The sequence below is a fragment of the Poeciliopsis prolifica genome, unplaced genomic scaffold (assembly GCF_027474105.1).
Source record: "Poeciliopsis prolifica strain line A6 unplaced genomic scaffold, Auburn_PproV2 SCAFFOLD026, whole genome shotgun sequence".
Lineage (NCBI taxonomy): Eukaryota > Metazoa > Chordata > Actinopteri > Cyprinodontiformes > Poeciliidae > Poeciliopsis > Poeciliopsis prolifica.
Window position 1 is genome coordinate 2,755,211 of NW_026562401.1, and position 19,651 is coordinate 2,774,861.

Below are 19,651 nucleotides of genomic sequence, written 5' to 3' on the forward strand. Positions count from 1 at the left end.
CTCTGAAGCAGGTCCACATTGTGTTGAAACTTATCCATTCGAATACTGAAAAATCATTGAACCTAAACAAACCGGTCTTTTCTCAAAAGCCATATAAAAACATTTATTGAGCTATGCAGAATAAAGGTAAACAGAGATCGCCAACATGTTTGTACACAAATCCAAGGCATCTTCCTTTCATTGCAGTAGTAGCCAACACTTGGGAACGTCGTCCATTAATTATTCGAATATTTATTGTGTAGTATATATGAAGAGAACGATAACAATGGCAGATCTTGAAATAAAAAAATCCTTAATGCAAACTAGAAACCTTCGCAGTCAAGTGCAGCTGAAGTTGATGATGAGGCAAAACATTCCTCAGGTGTTCATCAAAATGTTCTTCATTTGCTTCTCATTTATGGGGGTGAGAAGCACGTTTGACCCCAGGAACTCTTCACCGTGCAACTTCTGAGCCTGTGTGACCTGCTGTTCAGACTCAAACTTAACCACAGCCTCACCCGAGCCATAGCCCTCACTATCATGTAGTAACATTATGTCATCCAAACTCAGACTGAATTTACAGAACAGGCCCCTGATTTGACTTTTCTTGACAGTTGCAGGCATGTTCCTAATAAAAATGTACCGCTGACCCGTCTCGTTTAGACTTTCTCTCTGCGGCGCGTTAGGTCGCACTGGCTCTGACTTCTTGAAGCTGCGTTGTAATCTTGGATCAGTCGGACCAGTCCTTTGGTTTCTGGGGTGGTTTTTGTTTATCATTTTCCACATGAGCTCCTTGGTGATTGATGTAACCTCAATGGCACCAGAGCCACCATGGCAGCCAGAGAGATTAATGGCGTAGTCAAAGTCCTCGGTACAGTTGAAACTCAGAAAAGCTGTGTCAGTGATATTGCTTGAATCGTCGAGCAGATGAAGCACATTTTTGTGCGGCAGGTTTGGGCATCTGAACAGCTCTTTTATGTCAGTCTTGGTCATGTTTTTTGGCAGGTTTCTGACCATGACTGTGTACTCTGAGGGCCTTGATAATGAAGCATTGGGTTCCACATCAGGCTTTGTTTTTTTTAATGGTTTAGACGGAACTTGATCAGATGTCCTCTTAAAGGAAGTAACAGATCTTCTTTCAGAGTGTGCCTTTTCTGTTGGAGATCTTTCATGTTTACACTTTGACCTGTCATCAAAAGCCTTACTACATTCCTGAAGAGCCCTGACCCACAGTTTTTCATCTGCTCCACGTACTTCCACAGGAATGGAGCCCAGCAACTGTTGGTTGAAGCCAAGCGCATTAGTTGCATCTTGTATATCTGCAAACTTCACGAGGCAGCCACGACTGATTCCCAATTCGACGTCAACTATAACATCTTCTATACGCAATCCTTTGAAGAACTTGCAAATGTCTTCTTTAGTAACTGAAGCTGGCAGCCCAAATAGCCGAACATAGCCTGGCTTCAAGTCCAGTGTATGTTCTGGATTTCTGACCGCTTCAGAGGAAGTTGCGCTGTCAACATGGGGAAACTCAAATTTTGGCACATTGGTTTGAGCAGATTGGAGTCTTTGAAGGACACTACAAACTCCAAGAAAAAAAGCATCAGTATCCAATAGTTGTGCATTTGAAGCTGGCGTGTTTGTTGTACTCAGCTGAAAATGTTGTGCATTAGAAGCTGGCAGATCAGCAGGATCAGGATCTACTGGAAATGCAGCTGAAGATGAAATTGAAGTACTATCACCATGCGGCCTGGATTTGGGCGTCACCTTGATCATATTAACATCACGCAGCCTAGATTTGGGCTTCGTAGTCATGTTGACATCATGTGGTCTGGATTTTGGCTTCATTGTAGTGATGTTGTCCTCATGTAATCTGGATTTGGGCCTCAATATATTAACGCCATGAGGTCTGGATTTGGGCTTCACCTTAGCCATATAAACCTCATGTGAGCTGGATTTGGACTCCACATTACCATTTTTATCCTTATGTTGCCTTGACATTTCATTTTCAGCTGAACGTGGATGTGGTTTTCTTACAGTGAGCGAAGTTTTCTTGCCATTTAAGGACTCCTCGAATTTCTGCTCTATTTCTTCCATACTGCTGATGTGCAGGGTCACCATGGAGCCTTTGAGAAAATTCCCACTACGCAGCAGAGCAGCCTGTGCCTCACTTTCGGTGGTAAACGAAATAAAAGCCTCGCCGAGATGTCCTCCCATAATGTACACCCCTCCATCAGGTATGTGCAGGGACTGAAAGAAGGTCCGTATATCTTCAGTGCCTGCCTTCACGTCCAGGCCTTCCAGTCTGAGGATCTTGCTCATTCTCTCCGTCCTCCGTTCCTGCGGGGCTGGGTGTTGTCTGTAAATTTAGAAGGCTCTGGTGGAAAAGTTGAGAACACACGTGTTATTTTTGAGGCCTTAACATGAGGATAGACGCCACAGGAAACACAAAAGTTAAGGGCGGGAATATCTAGGAGAGAGAGAGAGAAGATATAGTTATACAATCGTGACGTGTCTATTAATACTTACATAGCTTGTCTACGTGTCCTAGGATTTTAAAGGGTTTAAGAGATGAAATCCAGCTTCAACTTATCCATAACAACTTTGTGAGCCGTGCCAGCTTCTTCCCTCATCTCTGCCTCGGACTGATCATCAGCCCGCGGGTTTCCTGCCTTTTTATTTACTCTGAGGTGCCGGGTAACTCATCACTGCCTCCCAGCGGATGGAGTGTGAACTACACTATATACAAATTACAATATCATGAAAAAGTTTAAAGACGTAATGTAGATTCGTCACGCACGAGGTGAACCATTTCAAACCCTTATGTCTTGTAAGTATGATGATTATGGCTTTAAAAGAACCCACAATTTAATGTTTCAGAAATAATGTTATACAAGATCACAGTAATATTGTAAACAGAAATGCCTGACTACTGAAAAGTATACACATTTTCAAGCTCGAAACAGTTGATTAAACCTCCATTAATTATGCAGAAATCCACCATATGCTAATTTGCAATTGATTTCTTTTAAGGGCCTGGTGTCAGACTCGCACAGATGTCAAACTCGAGGCCTGGGGGCCAAATAAAGTCCACCACAGCTTTTGTGCCCCTCTGACTCTAAGGACCACATAAAAATAACTTTAATAAACAATTGTGTGCTTAAATATTATTTTATCAATCAAATCAAATCTGTATTCTGCCAAATTACAAAAATGTGAAAATATGTTCAATACTATTTAATGTTAAGAAGGATTCATAAAACGGGTATTATCAATGCATTCATGCACACATGATTGACAGGTCTAGGAGAGATAATCTGTTTAAACTGGCGTCAAGAGAGACTCATCTAGCATTTAACTGCCTATTTCCAAAAGTTATGTGCCTTTTTATTTAAGAAGCAATTAGTTGAGTAGCCCTCACAACTGCATAACTTCAATAACCACACTTGTTAACGGTAGCGCTTGTTACTGGCTAGATAAATTTTAGAAGCTCAACATAAGCCCCGAGGTCATTATTTTACCAGCACTAAAAGCCCATCCAAAGCCACAACAATTCAGGAATAATGATCATGGGTTTTACACTGATTTGAAGAACCGAAAATAATAGATGACTCAATTAATTTTACTGTCCACAAATCTAATTAGAATTTTAATGCATCTTTATTAAGTCTTTATATAACACACAGGTTAATCATCAATTATTACAATTTGAGAATAAAAATCAAATTAAGTAAAATCACCTTCATTCTTTCCTAACCTCTTTCCCTAAACTGTGTCACTAATTTACAGAGCCAGGATTTGGGGTGCAGTTCAACTCATACCCAGATGACGAATGATCTCTGCAACAGAAATCCTCTTTTCGAATAGAAGCAAAGCAGAACTGGTTGTTGTCTTCCGAACACTCAGATCTTCATCACTTAGTGATCCTTGTCTATTCCCCAAGTCTGTTGCAGTCAGATCCTTGAATTGAGCGCAGGACAGCACTTGAATCAGGAACCAAGACTGAGGGTCAAAGGGTCTTATCCCCTTGTACTAGTGCAAAGTCTTTATTCCTTTGGTTCGAGGGTGCGGTCCTTTTCTGATCTCCCATCTGCATCTTCTTGTTAGCTTGACTTCTGCACCAGAGACTAATAACCCTTCTTTCTCTTTTTCATGGGTGTATATACTCTCTCACCACATGGTTGTGTATGGAGAGCAAGCATCCGATTACTTCATGGAAAGTTCTAAACCTCCCCACATTTGGTCAAAGCCCCTCTCACTTTTTTTTCTACTGGCCATCGGGATTCACTTCCTTTTTTGGAGCCTTGCCCCAACCTTTGCTCTAGTCACTACACAGTCCAAGAATTACATGTCTTTACATGCCCAGACATGTCCCTGTGCTTCACACACTGTATGATTACTTTAGTTATAATGTTGTATGTTATGATTATCATAAATCATTAGACACAATTACCTTTAAATCTAAACTCTTCTCCATAATTTCTTTTAATAATCATTTGAGTTTAATTTTGTTATCAACCTTTAATTTACCACTTTATTCATCATATTATTCATTTTCTGATCTTTTTATTACATTAAACTCTTTAGAATCAAAACACAAAATCACATATTTTATTATCAGTAAATCACGTCAGTAAATCAGAACACAAAACAATTTGTCTCATAATCATCAATAATCAAAATGCAAGATTACTTCAGTCTCTCAGGCCTTTACGATGTTTTCTGTATTAACCTGGGAAGATCTCACCTCTCAATGCAAGGTTTCACATTACTCCAGTTACAATTCTATTTATGCTGTATGATCATCATAAAACACAATTACCTTCTAATTTGATTCTTCAACATAACCTTATCAACATAAAAATCATCTGAGTCTGACTTTATTATCAACTTTCAATTCATCATTTTATTCATCCCTTGCCTAGTGTAGTTCCTGATCTCATTCTTTGCAGCAGAAGAATGCATGAAGTGCTGTAAGATGTCCTGGTAGAGGACTGCATTAACTCTGGAACAACTTCACTCTAGACTTAAACCAACATGGATGCTGTGCTTCTGCACTCTTCACCCAGATGCTGGGACCTTGAGGAGATTCTGCATTAAAAGGTGCCAGAGCACCAAATAGGCTAAGCTCACCCCTGCTATATTTGTTGCTGTTGCATATTTTTCCTACCACATGTCTTCCTTCCATAGAACTTTCTATGCAATACATTTTTGACATTCTAATTTTCTGACACTGAATTTTGTGGTTTTCATCCAGAGAGCCATAATCATCAGAATTACAGAAAAATAAAGGCTTTAACTCTTGTTAATCTGATTTTCTCTATCTGAAATATTGCCAAAAATATTTTATTTGAATAATATTCAAAAACATTTTTAAGTACTTGTATTTTACAACACTAAACCCAATAACCTGCAAGTACTGTCTGAGGTATGGGTTATCTACAGAACATTGATATTGATATACTCTGGATTTTTAAAATGTTCTTATTAAAAAAGAGCTCAAATTTTTTATTGTAGGTACAACTTAACTGTGAGTCAAGAGTCTTAAAAAAATCACATTGTATGATTTCTAAATGATTAGCTTTTTTTAAATAGAATATGTATTTGACACAATAGAAACATAGAACAATGTTTTGTACAGAAACTTATTACATTTACAGTTCTGGGTTGATTCCTCACCTTTTTCAACAATCCTTGATACTCCAAGAGGCAAGAACTTGCAAGGAGCATCATTACCTCTATTAATTGCACCTAACTCGGATCTCCAGTTTTGTCCCTGGTGTCAGGGCCAGTTGTCTTTTATACAAATAAGGAGTTCAAACAGGTGCAATTAATAGAGGTAATGAGTGGAGGACAGCAGGGCAGGTGATCAAATACTGATTTCATGCAATACAATTGAAATTAATTAGTTGAAAATTACACAACGTGACGTCCTGTCTCTTACAGCTGAGGTGTACTTACCATAATTTTTCACAAACCTCTCCATTCTTTGTAAGTAAATGGCTGAAAATAAATACTTATTTTCCCCAAACTATTCAGAAATCTACTTAGTTGTCTTGATTTTGTAACATATCAAATTAAGCTTTAAGATTTTTCTTACGAATCGTTCTTATGAATTCTCAAATTCACAATTCTTACTTAAGCTTAATAATTCATGTTATTCTGTCTTTGTGCTCTTGCATTAATCACTCTTTGCAAAAGCAAAGGAATTGCGTAAAAGAACTACACAACTGCATTTCCTGTAGAAAGTCCCCATGACTCATGGCCTATAAAAAGACTGAAGATTTTCCATTAAAATAGTCCTTTTGACTTCCTTGCATTTTAGACTTATTCAAATAGTATTTCAGCTGAGTTTGTTTTGATAAGCTTCCAATAGATAGTTTATTCTAAATGTGTTTCCTAAATGACCCAATCATTGCTTGAGAACCAAACAAGCCGGATTTAATCTGAAAGAATTATCAACAAGATGGCAACATTATGTTATGTGTTTGAGCTGAGAGCACAACAAGAGAAATACGTCGTTCACAACTTCTTTATTTGGCCTTGAACTGAGTAGTCTAAAACTTTCGCGTCAATGCAAATCTTCCACTTATAATCTTACCAAAGGGTTTTGGAAACCGTCACTCATTCCGGAATGTTCAACAGCAGACATTTTTCTTGAATTAGCGCCAGATTTCTGCTTACCTTTGTGCGAGAGCCCATAGAAAAATGACCCCCGGGTTGCAGTAATTCAACCACCGATCATATGGAAGTCGATATGTCGGAATGAAACAAAACGGTAAAAAAAAAAAAAAAAAAAATCTGACGTCACCGTTAACTTCAGATGAACCACTGAAGAAACGCCTTGGTCTTTTCTGTTAGAAGACTTTCTCGTGCAACGCTTCTGTTTTGTCCTCTTCAACAGCAGACACCTCAGTATAACTATAAACTCCTGCTCTCTTTAAAAAATAATAAATCACCCTTACTCATTATTTAAAAACTAGAAGTCCGTCGAAGTTGTTGAGGAGACGTTTGGGAACCGACAGAGATCTCCGAAGCTCCCTGTTCGGTGTGCTAAGCCAAATGATTCGGATCTCTAGAAAGACCCCTAAAATCCCATCACCAGCTGAGTGAAGGATTGTGGGTAAAAAAAAAAAAGGAGGACCGTTGTTTACCATGGCGACGGGGACGCTACTGTTTATTAGCAGACACAGAGTTCTCCAATATGTTTCACTTTTGCTATGTATAAATCTAATTGACTGCCAGCAGTTTATCATTCCGTTTAAAGCGCCTTCAGATTGCGGCGTCGACGAATTCTTCGACATATCAAGTTTGTCGTGCTCCAGATGTGGTTCAAATCAGCGCAAGAGCTCCACAGGTCGGTGTTTAGCATCTTAACACGCGTCTTAATCTGATTTCGGGCTGTGGTACCGACCTATGATAAGAAACATTTTACTACTTGTACTTGAATGTAGAGTAATTTGAAATGTATGTTAGCGTGTGTCATCTAATAATCAGAGAGCCCATTATGTGAAGCTAAAAGCTGTTAGCTTCCTGTTGCCTCATGTTTTGAGGGGGAAAAATAAAACATGGAATAAATGTTTTGAATTCTATTAAGGGTAAATCTTTTAAACAGCAGACGCAGCAATATCTGCCTGTGTTAGACAGTGTGAAAATGTTTTTATTGCTATGTAGTTGGAATATAGATATATATAAGTTTTGTATATGCTTTTAATTTTAATATTCTTTGTCCATCCATATTTACTAAAGGTTGAAAGATTTTCGGTTTCAAGCTTCTTGATGATGATTCATGTAATTGTGCAATTAGTTATTATTCATTTTATTTTTGTGTCTTTGCGTTTTATAAGAGGAAGGTCTTTATTTGGTGGGTGGGGGTTGTATCTTTATCAAAATATTTCAAACATGAGCACAGTTCATTTGCACCGAAAATGAACTGTGAATGAATGAGTCATCTAATTGAATCTGTTGGAAATATACAGTGCAGTTTTGCGAGATAGCAAAACCAGAATAAATGAAAAACCCGAGCTGTAGATTTTGATAAAAATTGGAAGACTTATGTTAAAATAAAAACAATATTCACAAAGAGTTAAAAGTTAAATTAATCAGCGCAACAAACTAGTTCCACTGTTTTGGTGTTGGGATATTATGATGTTCAAATTGAAATGACTAAAAATAACAGTGAATGTAGTTGAATAAATAATCTGAAAAAGCTATGAAAAAAGAAATATGAATGCATAAGTTTGAAATTACTCAAGTAGAAAATAAAACAGAGAAAAAAGTGATTAAAAGTACATAAAGTGCATCAGAAAGGAAAGGTCTTCAAGACAAACTCCCCTTCCTGTAAATCTTTCCTGCTCCTTCTGGGCTGTTTTGTTAGAACTTACTTATTTTTTAGCACCAAACTTATATTAATAATTCGCTAGTTATTAACCGTATGTGAACTGACACACACAATTTGATTTATGTGATAAAATTTTGTAAGTTTTAAGGGGTTTCAAACCATTTCTTTTGTATTCACGCAGTTGTTGACTGGATAACTCTTTGTCGTCTTGGAACTCCATGTGGTCTGTTCCATTTAGCTGCACACCTGAATCAACACAAACACACATTTGCATCACATCCCAACAAATTCACATGTCCAGAGGCTGGCCTGCTGACAGTATTAACATATCACCAGTTAGGTTGCAGTGTGTGTTTAACTCTAGCCTATTGTTTGGAGCATACATGCACAAGAAGAAAAATAGCATTCACATAATGCTACCCTTTAGCATTATGTGAACGCATCCAGCACTCTACAACTTTATATGTGATCAAATGATAAGCTCTTTTTTTTTTCTACAAATGCTGAAATAAAAGTTACTCTACCAAAACAAGCAAAATCATTCATCACTTTCATGCATAGAAGTACAGCACTGAGTAAATAAATAGGCTTGAAGCCTAAGAGCAAGAAGCATAAATAATACAATTTATTATTTGCAATTTTTGATTGCAAATAATAAATTAAACTTGTTTTCATTTTCAGAAGTGTGCCTGCATTAAATAAAAGCTGTGATCATGATGGATTATAATTAAAGTGAAACATGATACTTTAGTTATACAATCAGAGGTGCTAATTATTGAGAAGTTGTTGTTAAATTAGTTGTGATTTTGAGGATAATCCTGAAAATTATATAAAAATGGTGCGAGTGTATGATCACTAATGCAATGATAATCTGCTGTTGAGACATCAAGTGTTGAAACGGTGGAGATGAGAATAGTGCTAAGAAGAGGTAACTGTGAAGGAGGCTTATGGGAAAAAGAGGAACTGTCAGTAGATGGTCTTTGGTGCAAGAGATAATAAGCAGAGGACAAGTGACCCATCATTTTTGCTATTTTTCACAATGGCTGGAGCTGAACTGGACAGATGTTTTTTCCCCCCTAACTCTGCAATATGCATTTCAAAATATAACAATGCATACATTTTTAACCGATGTTTAAGTTGTGCTGTTCTCCCTTTTCTCCCTGCTCAGCTCAGCCCCCACCTTTGCCCTAGTTACAATACAGTGTCTAAATGTCCAGACATGTCCAGGCATGTCTCTATGCTTCTCACTATGAATCTTCTTTTATATAGTTTTCTGGCAGTTTACAAACTTTGTGTATTACCGCCCTCAACTGGACGGAGATGTAATTCAGACATTCATTTTTCCTGTATATCTCCAATTCTTAAAATAACAAAATACAGTGTATACTTATACACTCACATACACATACTAAATCCACTCAGCTAATTTTGTATCTTTTAAATATTTAATAAGTGCTTGAATTATATCATATGATTGATGCTTCCCTAATATATTAGCTATAGTTACTGAAATTTCCATTACCCTTTTCAGTTCTTTCCTCTCTTTTATATTTTTTCTGGAATAAATCAGCATATGTTCTATTTCTTCTATTTCCCTATTATTTTTAAGCCACTATTAAACGAGTGCGTGCCATTTGGGTGGAGATGGTGAATACATTCACAACTGTCATTTGTGTCCGCTGTGAACATCTAAACATTTGGACTTAGCCAACAATTATTGCACACCAATCAGTTCTTTGCAATGAGAATATTGCACACGCTGATATTGCCATTATTATTTAGTCGTAACATATTATTCAGCTCTACTCACTGCTACTCATCTGATTTTCCTTTGTTTTGCAGGACTGAGTTGCATTTGCCAGACTGGCTACAGAACCTTAAATGTCTTCAATGATAAAATATCCATTTCTTGCGAGCAGTGTCCTACAGACAGGCCCGTATGTTCAATTTTTCTTCAATGTCTTGTTATTATATTAATATGAAAGTCCTGCAGCTGTGTCCAATACAGAGTTAATATCTATTCTCAATAGAAGTCTGACTTTTTGGTGACTTTCTGTGTTTGCATACAGGCAGTAACACAAGATGGCTTTGGGTGCATTCGCTGTCCAAACAGCCTGAGTAATGAGGGAAAATGTCAGTGCCAATCAGGCTATATCCTGGGTGAGTTATTTACTTTTTAGCTTGATTTGCATTAATAATAGGAATGAAAAGGGAGTTGAATGTGAAATGTTTTTCTGTAAGAATGGGAGTTCATGGCTTTTTTGTTTGTTTTTCTAGTGGAAAGGGATATCAATGGAAATCCCTTGAATAATGCCAGATGTGAAGCGTGCAACAACAAAAGCCCTGCTTTGTCTGTATCAAACATCAATGGAGACAGGTAAATGACCTGCACTTGAATTGTGATTTATCTAGTCTGGAGCACTTTAATGCAGTGAATCTCACTGCATCTTTTGCCCTGCTCGGTAAGTCCCCCTGCTGGCAACATGCTGTCTCCAAAAGATCTCCAGTTTTTTCTTAAAATATCTTCTGAAGACTTTTGAATATGTTTGACTTCAAATAGTTACACAAAGCACAAAGTAAAGAGGTGGAAAAGGAATCTGATGCAACATGACAAAAATTCAAAATGTACTTTTAACTCACTCATTTAATCATGGGATTTGCGTACCTCATGGCTTAATTATCTGTACATTTTCAAATTGTCTTTTAGGTGTGAGAGATGTATGTCTACCTTCACTAACACCTCCTGTGTGTGCGCGGCTCCTAATGTTCAAGTGAGTTTAATCTTGTCTCTCTCTTTACATATTCAAACAACTCGTCTCATGTTCAGCTGTCAGAAGAAAATATGTCACCAGTTTGCTTTGTTTTTTTCCAGGAAGGAGGATTGTGTTTCCGCCCAGGAGTCCTTTCCACTAATGTGAATCCCAGTGTCAACTATGCTCAGTTGGTAGGAATCCTCTGCTCTTGGTTTCTCAGTTGTTACATTTTGCATATTATTATCCACTCTGATTCATTTTTACATTCTGTATTAGAAATTCAGCATTCAGTCGGCCTGGTTTGTGGAACATCTCTACTCCTCCACAGCGGCGTGCCTCGTAATGAAAACACACACATTTTTTTAACAAAGATTCAAAGAATGATTGTTGAGATGAAGGATCAGCTCCTCTGCATACACATGTGATGTTCTCCTTGCAGGACTACTCCAACCTGACAGCATGCGAGGCTCTTGGCAACATGTGTGTGTTGAACATGCACTCCGTCGCTGGTTCCTCTTCTGATGCTTGTGGTCTTTTTAACAACGTTTACAGATCAAAAGCTGCTCTGAGCTCAGTTCAAGAAATTGCTTATTGGTAATCCTGTTTGATTATTTATTTTATTTATTTATTTTTCAGTTTTAGCATGTTCATAAATTTCAAACAGATTTTTCCAGTCTGAGCGTAGAGCAGACACCAGCAGCTTTGATTCTTTCTTCTCTAGGAGAGTTAATCTCCCGTGGCTTTTCTATGGAGATGAACCCGGGCTGGCTAGTCGCGTGCTTCAAACAGATCCTGTTCCCACCGTCTTCAGCTTCAGAGGAACAAATCAAGTAAAACACGTTGACATTAAACAATAACCAAATAAAAAACACATTAATAGTGTGTCTTGGTCATTACAGATATTTAAATGAAACTTTAAATGTAAATGTTGTTATTTTTGTCAGAACACCAACATTCAGCTGCTTGCTGCTGTCTATAATGTCGGGGGGGAGTTCCTGCGGTGGGAGCAGGTCGGAGGAAGCAACCTGCAGGTAAGATTTTAAGTTGTCTGTGATCACTTAGACTTAGGCCGCAAGCAAATAAGATTTGTGGCTTAGATCATCTCTTGTAATTCAGACTTAAGCACTGCCGAGAAAATGATCAGATGTGTGTGTCCAGACCATAGGATGTTTTTTCAATGGAACCTTTTTTTTTGTAAAAGTGCCGGGACAAATTATTGTTATATAGATGAACGACAATATTTATTCAAATACAAATTTAAATGTCCTGTATAAATGTATGTTCATTTTATACCTGAAATTACCTCTGCAAGCCTTTTTGTGAAGACTTCACAAACCTCCAACAAATCTCTCTTCTAGCTTTGTCCAGGATTAGCTCCCAAACAGGCAGCAGCCTTCAGCTTTGGAACCGCTTACCAAGAAAGTGTGAGTGCTTTCAACTTAATTTACTTTACAGAATGACAACAAACCTATATTCTGTGAAAAGTTAGGTTCTAAGCAGTTTCTGGGTGTGTTTTGGTGTTCGTTCAGTGTGACCTTTCAGTGGCGGATCTGCTGGATTCCCATCCCGAGCCGTTGTTCTATGACATTTACATGGACCTGGGAGGAGGAGAGAACAGGAAACTTCTTCCCCTGCCAACGCTGGTCGAAAACCAACAGTACAATGGAGGATTCATCAATCAGGGTGAGGTTTTATTAATTAAAGCATGCAACTTCCTTCTAAATTAATGTTTGGGTAATTTCAATATATGTTTCTATTTTTTTATGCAGATAGTATGAGAAACTGGTATCTAACTCGCCGAATGTTTCTTGTGGACACTTTGAGTGGAAGAGAGAAGAGCATAACATCCTCACCTAAAGTCATTCGTGTTGCCAGCAGTGTCAAAATAAGGTAATATTTAATGTTGCCACGGTTAAAATAGAAATGAAAATGGCGAAATGTGCAATCTACTGACGCGTTTCAAACCTCTGGTAGGTTTCAACTCGTTCCTCGAAATCAAGAGGGGCTCATTTTCCCCCCTCTGATGACTTTGACTTACACAGATGTTCTCATCACAGACATCCATACTCAAACTGTGCCTGTGAGTACATTGCTATGTTGCATGTTCTTACTTTTTACCGTACAAAAAAGTCTAGGTGACCTCTGTCAAAACCACTGGGTTTCTGTCACTTTGACCGACGGGGGCTCTGCATTCAGAGAAAGAGGTTCAGAATGTAGTCGAGATGGATTTTAGTTGAAACTGCAGGTCAAACTTGAACCGACACCCATTTTTTCACAGTGAGACGCAGAAGCTGGCTTTTATATCTTTGGCCAATTCCAACACTCAGGTAAAGGGGTGACAAAACAAAACAAGAAATAGTTTACACAAACCTAACACAAAACAATAACTGGTGCCAATGAATATATACATGCGTGCAAATTATTAGAACTAAACTAATCTAAGGTCAATCAAAGATTAAATTGAATTTAATATAACTCTTTAGAGCGTTGCCCCTCTTAATTGAAAATGGTAAGCTCCAGGAGCTTTTTAACAACACCTGGAGCGCTTGTCTCCCTTTGCTGCTCCGCCATGCTGAGGAGACACACCTGAAAGGTAAGACTTGACAATTAACCTCAAATTAAAACAAACTGACATTTCTCCACATTCCATGTTTAATTAAATGTCAGTGTAACTGAAATAAAGAAATCAAACAAAAAAAGGCATTTGTTCTGTAAATAAATATATCAATAATCATTAGGGATGGAGCCCTGGTCTCCATCACAGTTTCCATTCCACCGTTTTTGCACCTCAGGCTAATTTCCTCTGGAATGCTGCAGTAATTTATCACAATATTCTATATTTTAGCTGTACTTGCATCATTATGCCACCAAATTCTGTGGCATACTTGGTTCCTACAGCTAAGCTGGGCTGCAAAAGTTCTTTTGATCATGTACAAAGCTTGATGGCAAGCGCAACAAATTTAAATGCCACACACATTTCCCAGATCCACGCTTCACTCAGATGTCACAGTAATGAGCAACGCAATGAGCCTCAATCTGCTTCACTCGCTTTCAAATGCTAAATGTTGGAGTGGCTTCAACTACTGGTCAATTTTCTAATTAATTACCGAGACAGTTTTTTAATAAAAATCAAACAGTTGTGGAAAAACTTAATTATCCAGCACTGGTAGGTTAAAATCACTCAGTCAGGATTGTTAATACTGTGCACTTGATATGAGTCTACAAGGCCAGACACTTAACAGGTTAGAGTGAAAGCTCTGTCAGAGTAAGCATGGTTTTTTTTATTGAAGGACAAGGAATCCCAAACACTAGAGACAGTCTGCCTCCTGCAAAACAACGTCTAAGTTTGGATGTGTAGCACAAAGTTTATTTGGGAAAAGTTCATAAGCATTAAACTAAAAACATGACCATCAGATTAAGAAAAGTGATGTAGTCAACCTATAATGAAAATTTTCTGCCACATGAGACGCTGATATGTCCTCTCACCATATTTGCGGTGTACAGAAGTCAGATACATATACATACATATCAAAAACTTGACATGTCTTAAAATAGGTTTTGTGTCTTTACTTTTAGGCCACTGTAAGACACATTTGTCAATGTTTCACCATTTACCACAATGAAAAGGTCTTTGAAAAACTAGAAACTTTAGCCTAATGTAGACAGAGTTCAGGGACAATGCTTGAAGTTAATCCATTAATTGTAAGGATCAAGTTAAAGGGCTTTTTGATCCAGTCTACATAAGGCTAATGTTTATAGTTTGTGGGGTCACAGATATGTATGTCTGGGGTCTTGTTGTTCTTTTCAGAAATTAACCTGAAACCAATGATGATGAGAAAGAATAAACATTGTAGAAATTCTACAAACGATAAAAAGCAGGACTTTAATATTCATTTAAAAAATCATGCTGGCCAAAATGTCGTCTTTTGATCCCGACTGTTCTCACAGCACCAACTGACTGTAAAAATACTTGTATGCTCTGCCGAGAGTTGGGGTCATGACCCTGTTACATTTTTACTTTGTGGGTCACAACCTGGAAAGTTTGGGAACTAATGCTCTAATGTGTGTGTTTGTAGATAACTTTTGCTATGGAGTATGAGATGGATCAGACAGAGGCTCATACAAAGACTGACGTGAGTATAAGTTTGGCTGAAACCATGGCAATAAATCTGTATGCAACTGAAAAACTGTCACCCTTGGGTCACACAGACTGCTCTTGGCATCTTGGGCGGGTTGGCAGTTCTTTACTCGCTCCTGAAGACAGTCAGCTGGAAGAGGAGGATTGCTTCGCCCATCATTGATCTGGAGGTACATCGCAGTCTGTTGAAGCGCTGTAAAAAAAATGACCGCCGGGCGTTCATGCGTTTCTGGTCTGTGTTCTCCAGACGATGCTGAAGTTTCTGTTGTTTTACTCCGGTGACCTGGCCAATGTTTTCTTTATCGTCACGGTGGGAACTGGCCTTTACTGGCTCATATTTTACAAGGTGGGTCATAAGAAATGTTTATTTTTTGTTACTCATGCAGTTTTAATCCCAGTTGTGCTGTTGTGTTCGTCTCCATCAGTTCACCATCCTGTTTTTGACTATAATCTGCACAAATTTGACTTCCACTCTTTGCATGATCTTTTATTCTTCTTGCTTTCCATTTCTGCATTCTTTAGACACTGAAGGCAAGTTATTTTTTACTCTGTGTGCTTTCATGACCACCTTTTTTTTGTAAAACAGATTCAACTCTGGTTGTTTTTGCAGCTTTTATCAGACAAACTGCTTCTGTCGCTACAGGCTCAGCGATTTGTATCTGTGCTGCTTCCACTCCCCTCTCAAGAGGAGCAGTTTGTGACGTACATTGGTTGTGCCTTCGCTCTCAAGGTCAGATCACTCTGTAATCTGTAATACAATTTTTAGTAGTTTCCAGGTTATTTGTATTTCCATTCAGCCATCCAGTGTCATAGGGGATAGGTTTTTTAAACACATGTATCAGATTGTGTACATAACAGTATATAAAAGTGTCATGTTTTGTGCGTTTGCATCCAGGCTGTCCAGTTTCTACACAAGCTGTATATGCAGGTGTCAGTCGATATATTTCTTATAGATTGGGAGAGACCACGAAGCAAAGGGAACAGGACAGTGCCAGGTACCAACAGAGACTACCTTAAGCTAGTCATTCAGTATTTTTCTTCTGTTGAGCTTTTTTCCTGTTGTTTCAGCGCATGGGGACAGTAAACGTGACCCTCCCCAGTCAGCATCTGGAGGACCTACTTTGTGGCAAACGAGTGGAACAAACTCCAGACCATTCGCAAGATCAGCCCAACTTTTCAGACCATGGCTGTGCTCTTCTTTCTCGAAGTACATCTCACCCTGCGTGTTCTGTTTGAAGGATTCTGACAGTACACGTCTGTTTTCCTTATCGCTATTACGCCGTCTTGTGTTAAGGTGCTGAATTTCTCCAACCTAGCTTTGAGAGACCCTTGGTCAACGTTACAGCGCTCCCCAGAGGCATACACCCCTCCTTACAGTCTGATTCTACGCTACGGCCTTGCCGCCACACTGTGGCTCTGCATTGCCCTTCTGCAGGTTAATGGCCACCATTTCATTATTAATTATGGAGTTTATTTGTTTTGGCTACAATAACAGTTCCATGTGCTTGTAGGTGATATTCTTCAAAGTATTTTACGAACACTTTGTGGAGGACAAAATTCGTCAGTTTGTGGATCTCTGCTCTGTCAGTAATGTAAGTAGAAGCTCCAGTTTTTTTTTTTCTCTCAATCAGTAATAATTTACATAAAATACCTTCCTCTGTTATTTCGCGTAGGTCTCTGTGCTGCTGTTCATCAATCGTTGTTTTGGTTACTACATCCATGGACGCTCAGTGCATGGACACGCAGACACAAACATGGAGGAAATGAGCAATAACCTGAAGAGAGAACGTGTATGTACGACGACAGTGAACCTTTTCATCTTTCGTTTTCATTTGCAGTGCTTTGCAGCAGGACTGTTGTAAACAAATATTTTAGTAATCGAGTAATCTATCGATTACTCTTTCGATTAACTGAGTAATTAAATCAGTTCAATAGATGAACTCTCACCTAGCCCGAACTTGAAAATTGGACTATATGCCGCCAACGTCTGCATTTGTCGACAAATCAGAGGTGAATCGGAGCTACGCCTGATGCAAATAATGTTCTGACTGGAACATGGTGCGCTAAATAATAAAACATAAATTAACAGGCAGGTAAATGTTTCTCGAGGAATGTTAATAGTCGAGGTGCTTGAGTCATTCGAGGAATCATTTCAGCCCTGCTTTGTAGAAGTCCCACATTTCAAATGAAGTTACTTTCTAGAAGCCAGGTCTTCTTGGACTCCTTCAAACTGTTATCGGACAGCATTATGCACTTCAGACTGTTTAAGATATCAAAGAATCAAAAGAATAATAGACTTATGAAAATATTAGTACCCCTCTAACTTTTTAAGTTTTGTTGCTCAAGCACTACAAGATTAAGTAATGTGTCAATGTCAAGTAGATGAAAAAGGAAACATTTGGTTTTCAGCTGTTTTATTAACAAATGCAAATCTGAAAAATGTGGATTTACATTTGTATTCAATCTCTTCCACGTTTACATGCCTTAATGAATAAATGCAGCTCTACTGCGAAGGCCTCTTATCATTTACAGAGAATTGGTGAACATGAAGACACAGATTTACTACTTTGTGATGGTCTTCCAAACGAATCCCTAATTAAACAGAAATGTGTGATTATCATATCACAATATACAAGAAAAAAAATTTAAGGGGGTTCAACACTTATGGATGCTGCTGTATTTCTCTTCTTGTGCCTGTAGGAGTCGCTGTGTGGTCAGCGGGGTTTGGTTCCCAACTCTGACATTCAGACCTTTCAGGTGTCGATCACCAACCGTCTGAGGCAACAGTATGAAAGGATACAAGATTCTCTTAGCAAGGTATGTGATCACCTCCATCACCCTTATTCTTCGATACAAAATAAAAACTAAAAATCTTTGAGCTGTTCCTCTTTCACTGCAGAGGAACAGGCCGTCACGGTTGATGGATGCATCTACAGCCAATCTGTCAGATCTACAGTTCAGAGCGTACAACACCATGAACCACTTCCTGGGATCCATTATTGATCATGTTCGTAAAAAACATCCAGAAATTAGGATACAGGATACAGTCTGTGAGAATGTATCCTTGGATCACATCTAATCTTATTCCGTTGTTTGTTTTATAGATACTGCAAGTTTATTTGATGCAAATCTTTGTTTTCTCATGCTGGATTGTTGACTTAGGGCCATCCTGACATGGACTACATGGTGAAGGAAAAGTTGATGTTGGAGCGAGTCATAGGGATGGAGTTTATGGAACCGGCTGATAAAAGCTACTTTTACAGTGGTAAAAAAAACAAAAAAAAAACTGTTTATTTTGTTGTTTACAGATCTTTGGATCTGTGCATTTATAATATACCACTGCTCTCCTCTCTACAGATGAGGCCCACTCCTTCAGTAATGTCCTCTTTTATGGAAATGAGGCCACGCTGCTGATCTTTGACATTTTATTCTTCTGTGTTGTTGACCTTGGATCTCAGAACTTTGTGCTCGCAGCTGTTCTCACACACCTACAGCAAATGGTTGGTGTTTATGTTTTTCTAGTGCGTTATCTTCACCAAAGTAAAAATGTACATTAAACCTAAATGTATTTATTGCAGATGTTCCGCTTTATCCGTAAGACTCTTGGGAGAAGGAACCTTGCCAACAAAACGCTGGTGGATCAGAGGTTTCTGATATAGACCTCAGGGTCTGTTTTCGGTGGCAAAGATGTTTACTGCTCTCTTGTTCTGTTCTTGTTAAAGGAATCTGTTCACTGCTGAATTTAATGCAAATGTTGTCTTTTTGGAAATATTTGTATGCTTTTATATTGATTAAATTGTTTTCTATAAAATATGACTGGAGTTTTGTTTTTATTATGAAGTTCCTTTTCTTTCTTTTGTCTCTTTCAGTGTTTTCATTTTTTCTTTGTTACATAAGGATATGATATACATTTTTAACATCAATAGTTATTGATAGGACATTATAAAATGTCACTGTGAAAGCCAAATATGTAGTATCTTTGGGTTTTTTTTCTCTCCTTTCTATTTTATTTTGTAGCATTAAAATATAGAAATTAACTTTTTCCTAATTGTAAAGATATTTGCAATTATTAAAAAGTTTTACTGTTTGCATGGTTATTTATTCATACATTTGTATCACTTGTACCTTTATCAATCAAACCCATTAATTTAAACATTTTACTATCACTTTGCTGAGTATGTCATAATTTATTTTACAAACATTTTGTAAGATAAATATTTTTTAGTGATTTTGACAGGTATGACACATTTGACTAAATGTGCAACTCTGATCATTCAGGGTTCATTTCTATTACAATTGTACACTATTTGATTTGGTTCCAGAATTCAAAGTCACTTCACTGAGAAAAATACTGAAATTTCTACTAAAAGACATTTTTTCTGTAATAAATTTGGGTTTTTCGTAAGCTATAAGCCATTTTCATCCAACAACACATCCATT

At 37.9% G+C, this 19,651-nt stretch overlaps 2 protein-coding genes across 4 annotated transcripts; one reads left to right on the top strand and one right to left on the bottom strand.

The window, feature by feature from the left end:
* Positions 1-75: 75 nt before the first annotated feature.
* On the bottom strand, positions 76-7,044 carry rbm12ba (RNA binding motif protein 12Ba). Of its 3 annotated transcripts, none has more exons than XM_055047599.1 (2): positions 6,664-7,044; positions 76-2,356 (listed from the first exon to the last, which is right to left on the bottom strand). In XM_055047599.1, exon 2 carries the CDS (start codon positions 2,299-2,301, stop codon positions 358-360), a length of 1,944 nt encoding a protein of 647 aa, XP_054903574.1. In that variant the 5' UTR covers positions 2,302-2,356; positions 6,664-7,044; the 3' UTR covers positions 76-357. The 3 variants fall into 3 exon arrangements, with proteins under 3 accessions (XP_054903574.1, XP_054903575.1, XP_054903573.1); XM_055047600.1 differs by having other exon boundaries at positions 3,801-7,044; XM_055047598.1 differs by having other exon boundaries at positions 2,509-7,044.
* A 62-nt stretch (positions 7,045-7,106) lies between these two features.
* tmem67 (transmembrane protein 67) lies at positions 7,107-19,027 on the top strand. Its single transcript, XM_055047592.1, is given in 29 exon segments — positions 7,107-7,336; positions 10,163-10,257; positions 10,390-10,480; positions 10,598-10,697; positions 11,028-11,091; positions 11,193-11,264; positions 11,350-11,412; positions 11,513-11,667; positions 11,795-11,903; positions 12,018-12,104; positions 12,432-12,497; positions 12,603-12,756; positions 12,843-12,963; positions 13,048-13,153; positions 15,150-15,206; positions 15,283-15,381; positions 15,459-15,557; positions 15,855-15,941; positions 16,107-16,206; positions 16,280-16,300; positions 16,303-16,418; positions 16,506-16,646; positions 16,723-16,803; positions 16,885-17,001; positions 17,912-18,028; positions 18,111-18,218; positions 18,374-18,476; positions 18,569-18,711; positions 18,790-19,027. Coding segments are annotated over 29 exon segments (2,955 nt in total). The 5' UTR covers positions 7,107-7,134; the 3' UTR covers positions 18,871-19,027.
* Positions 19,028-19,651: the final 624 nt, after the last annotated feature.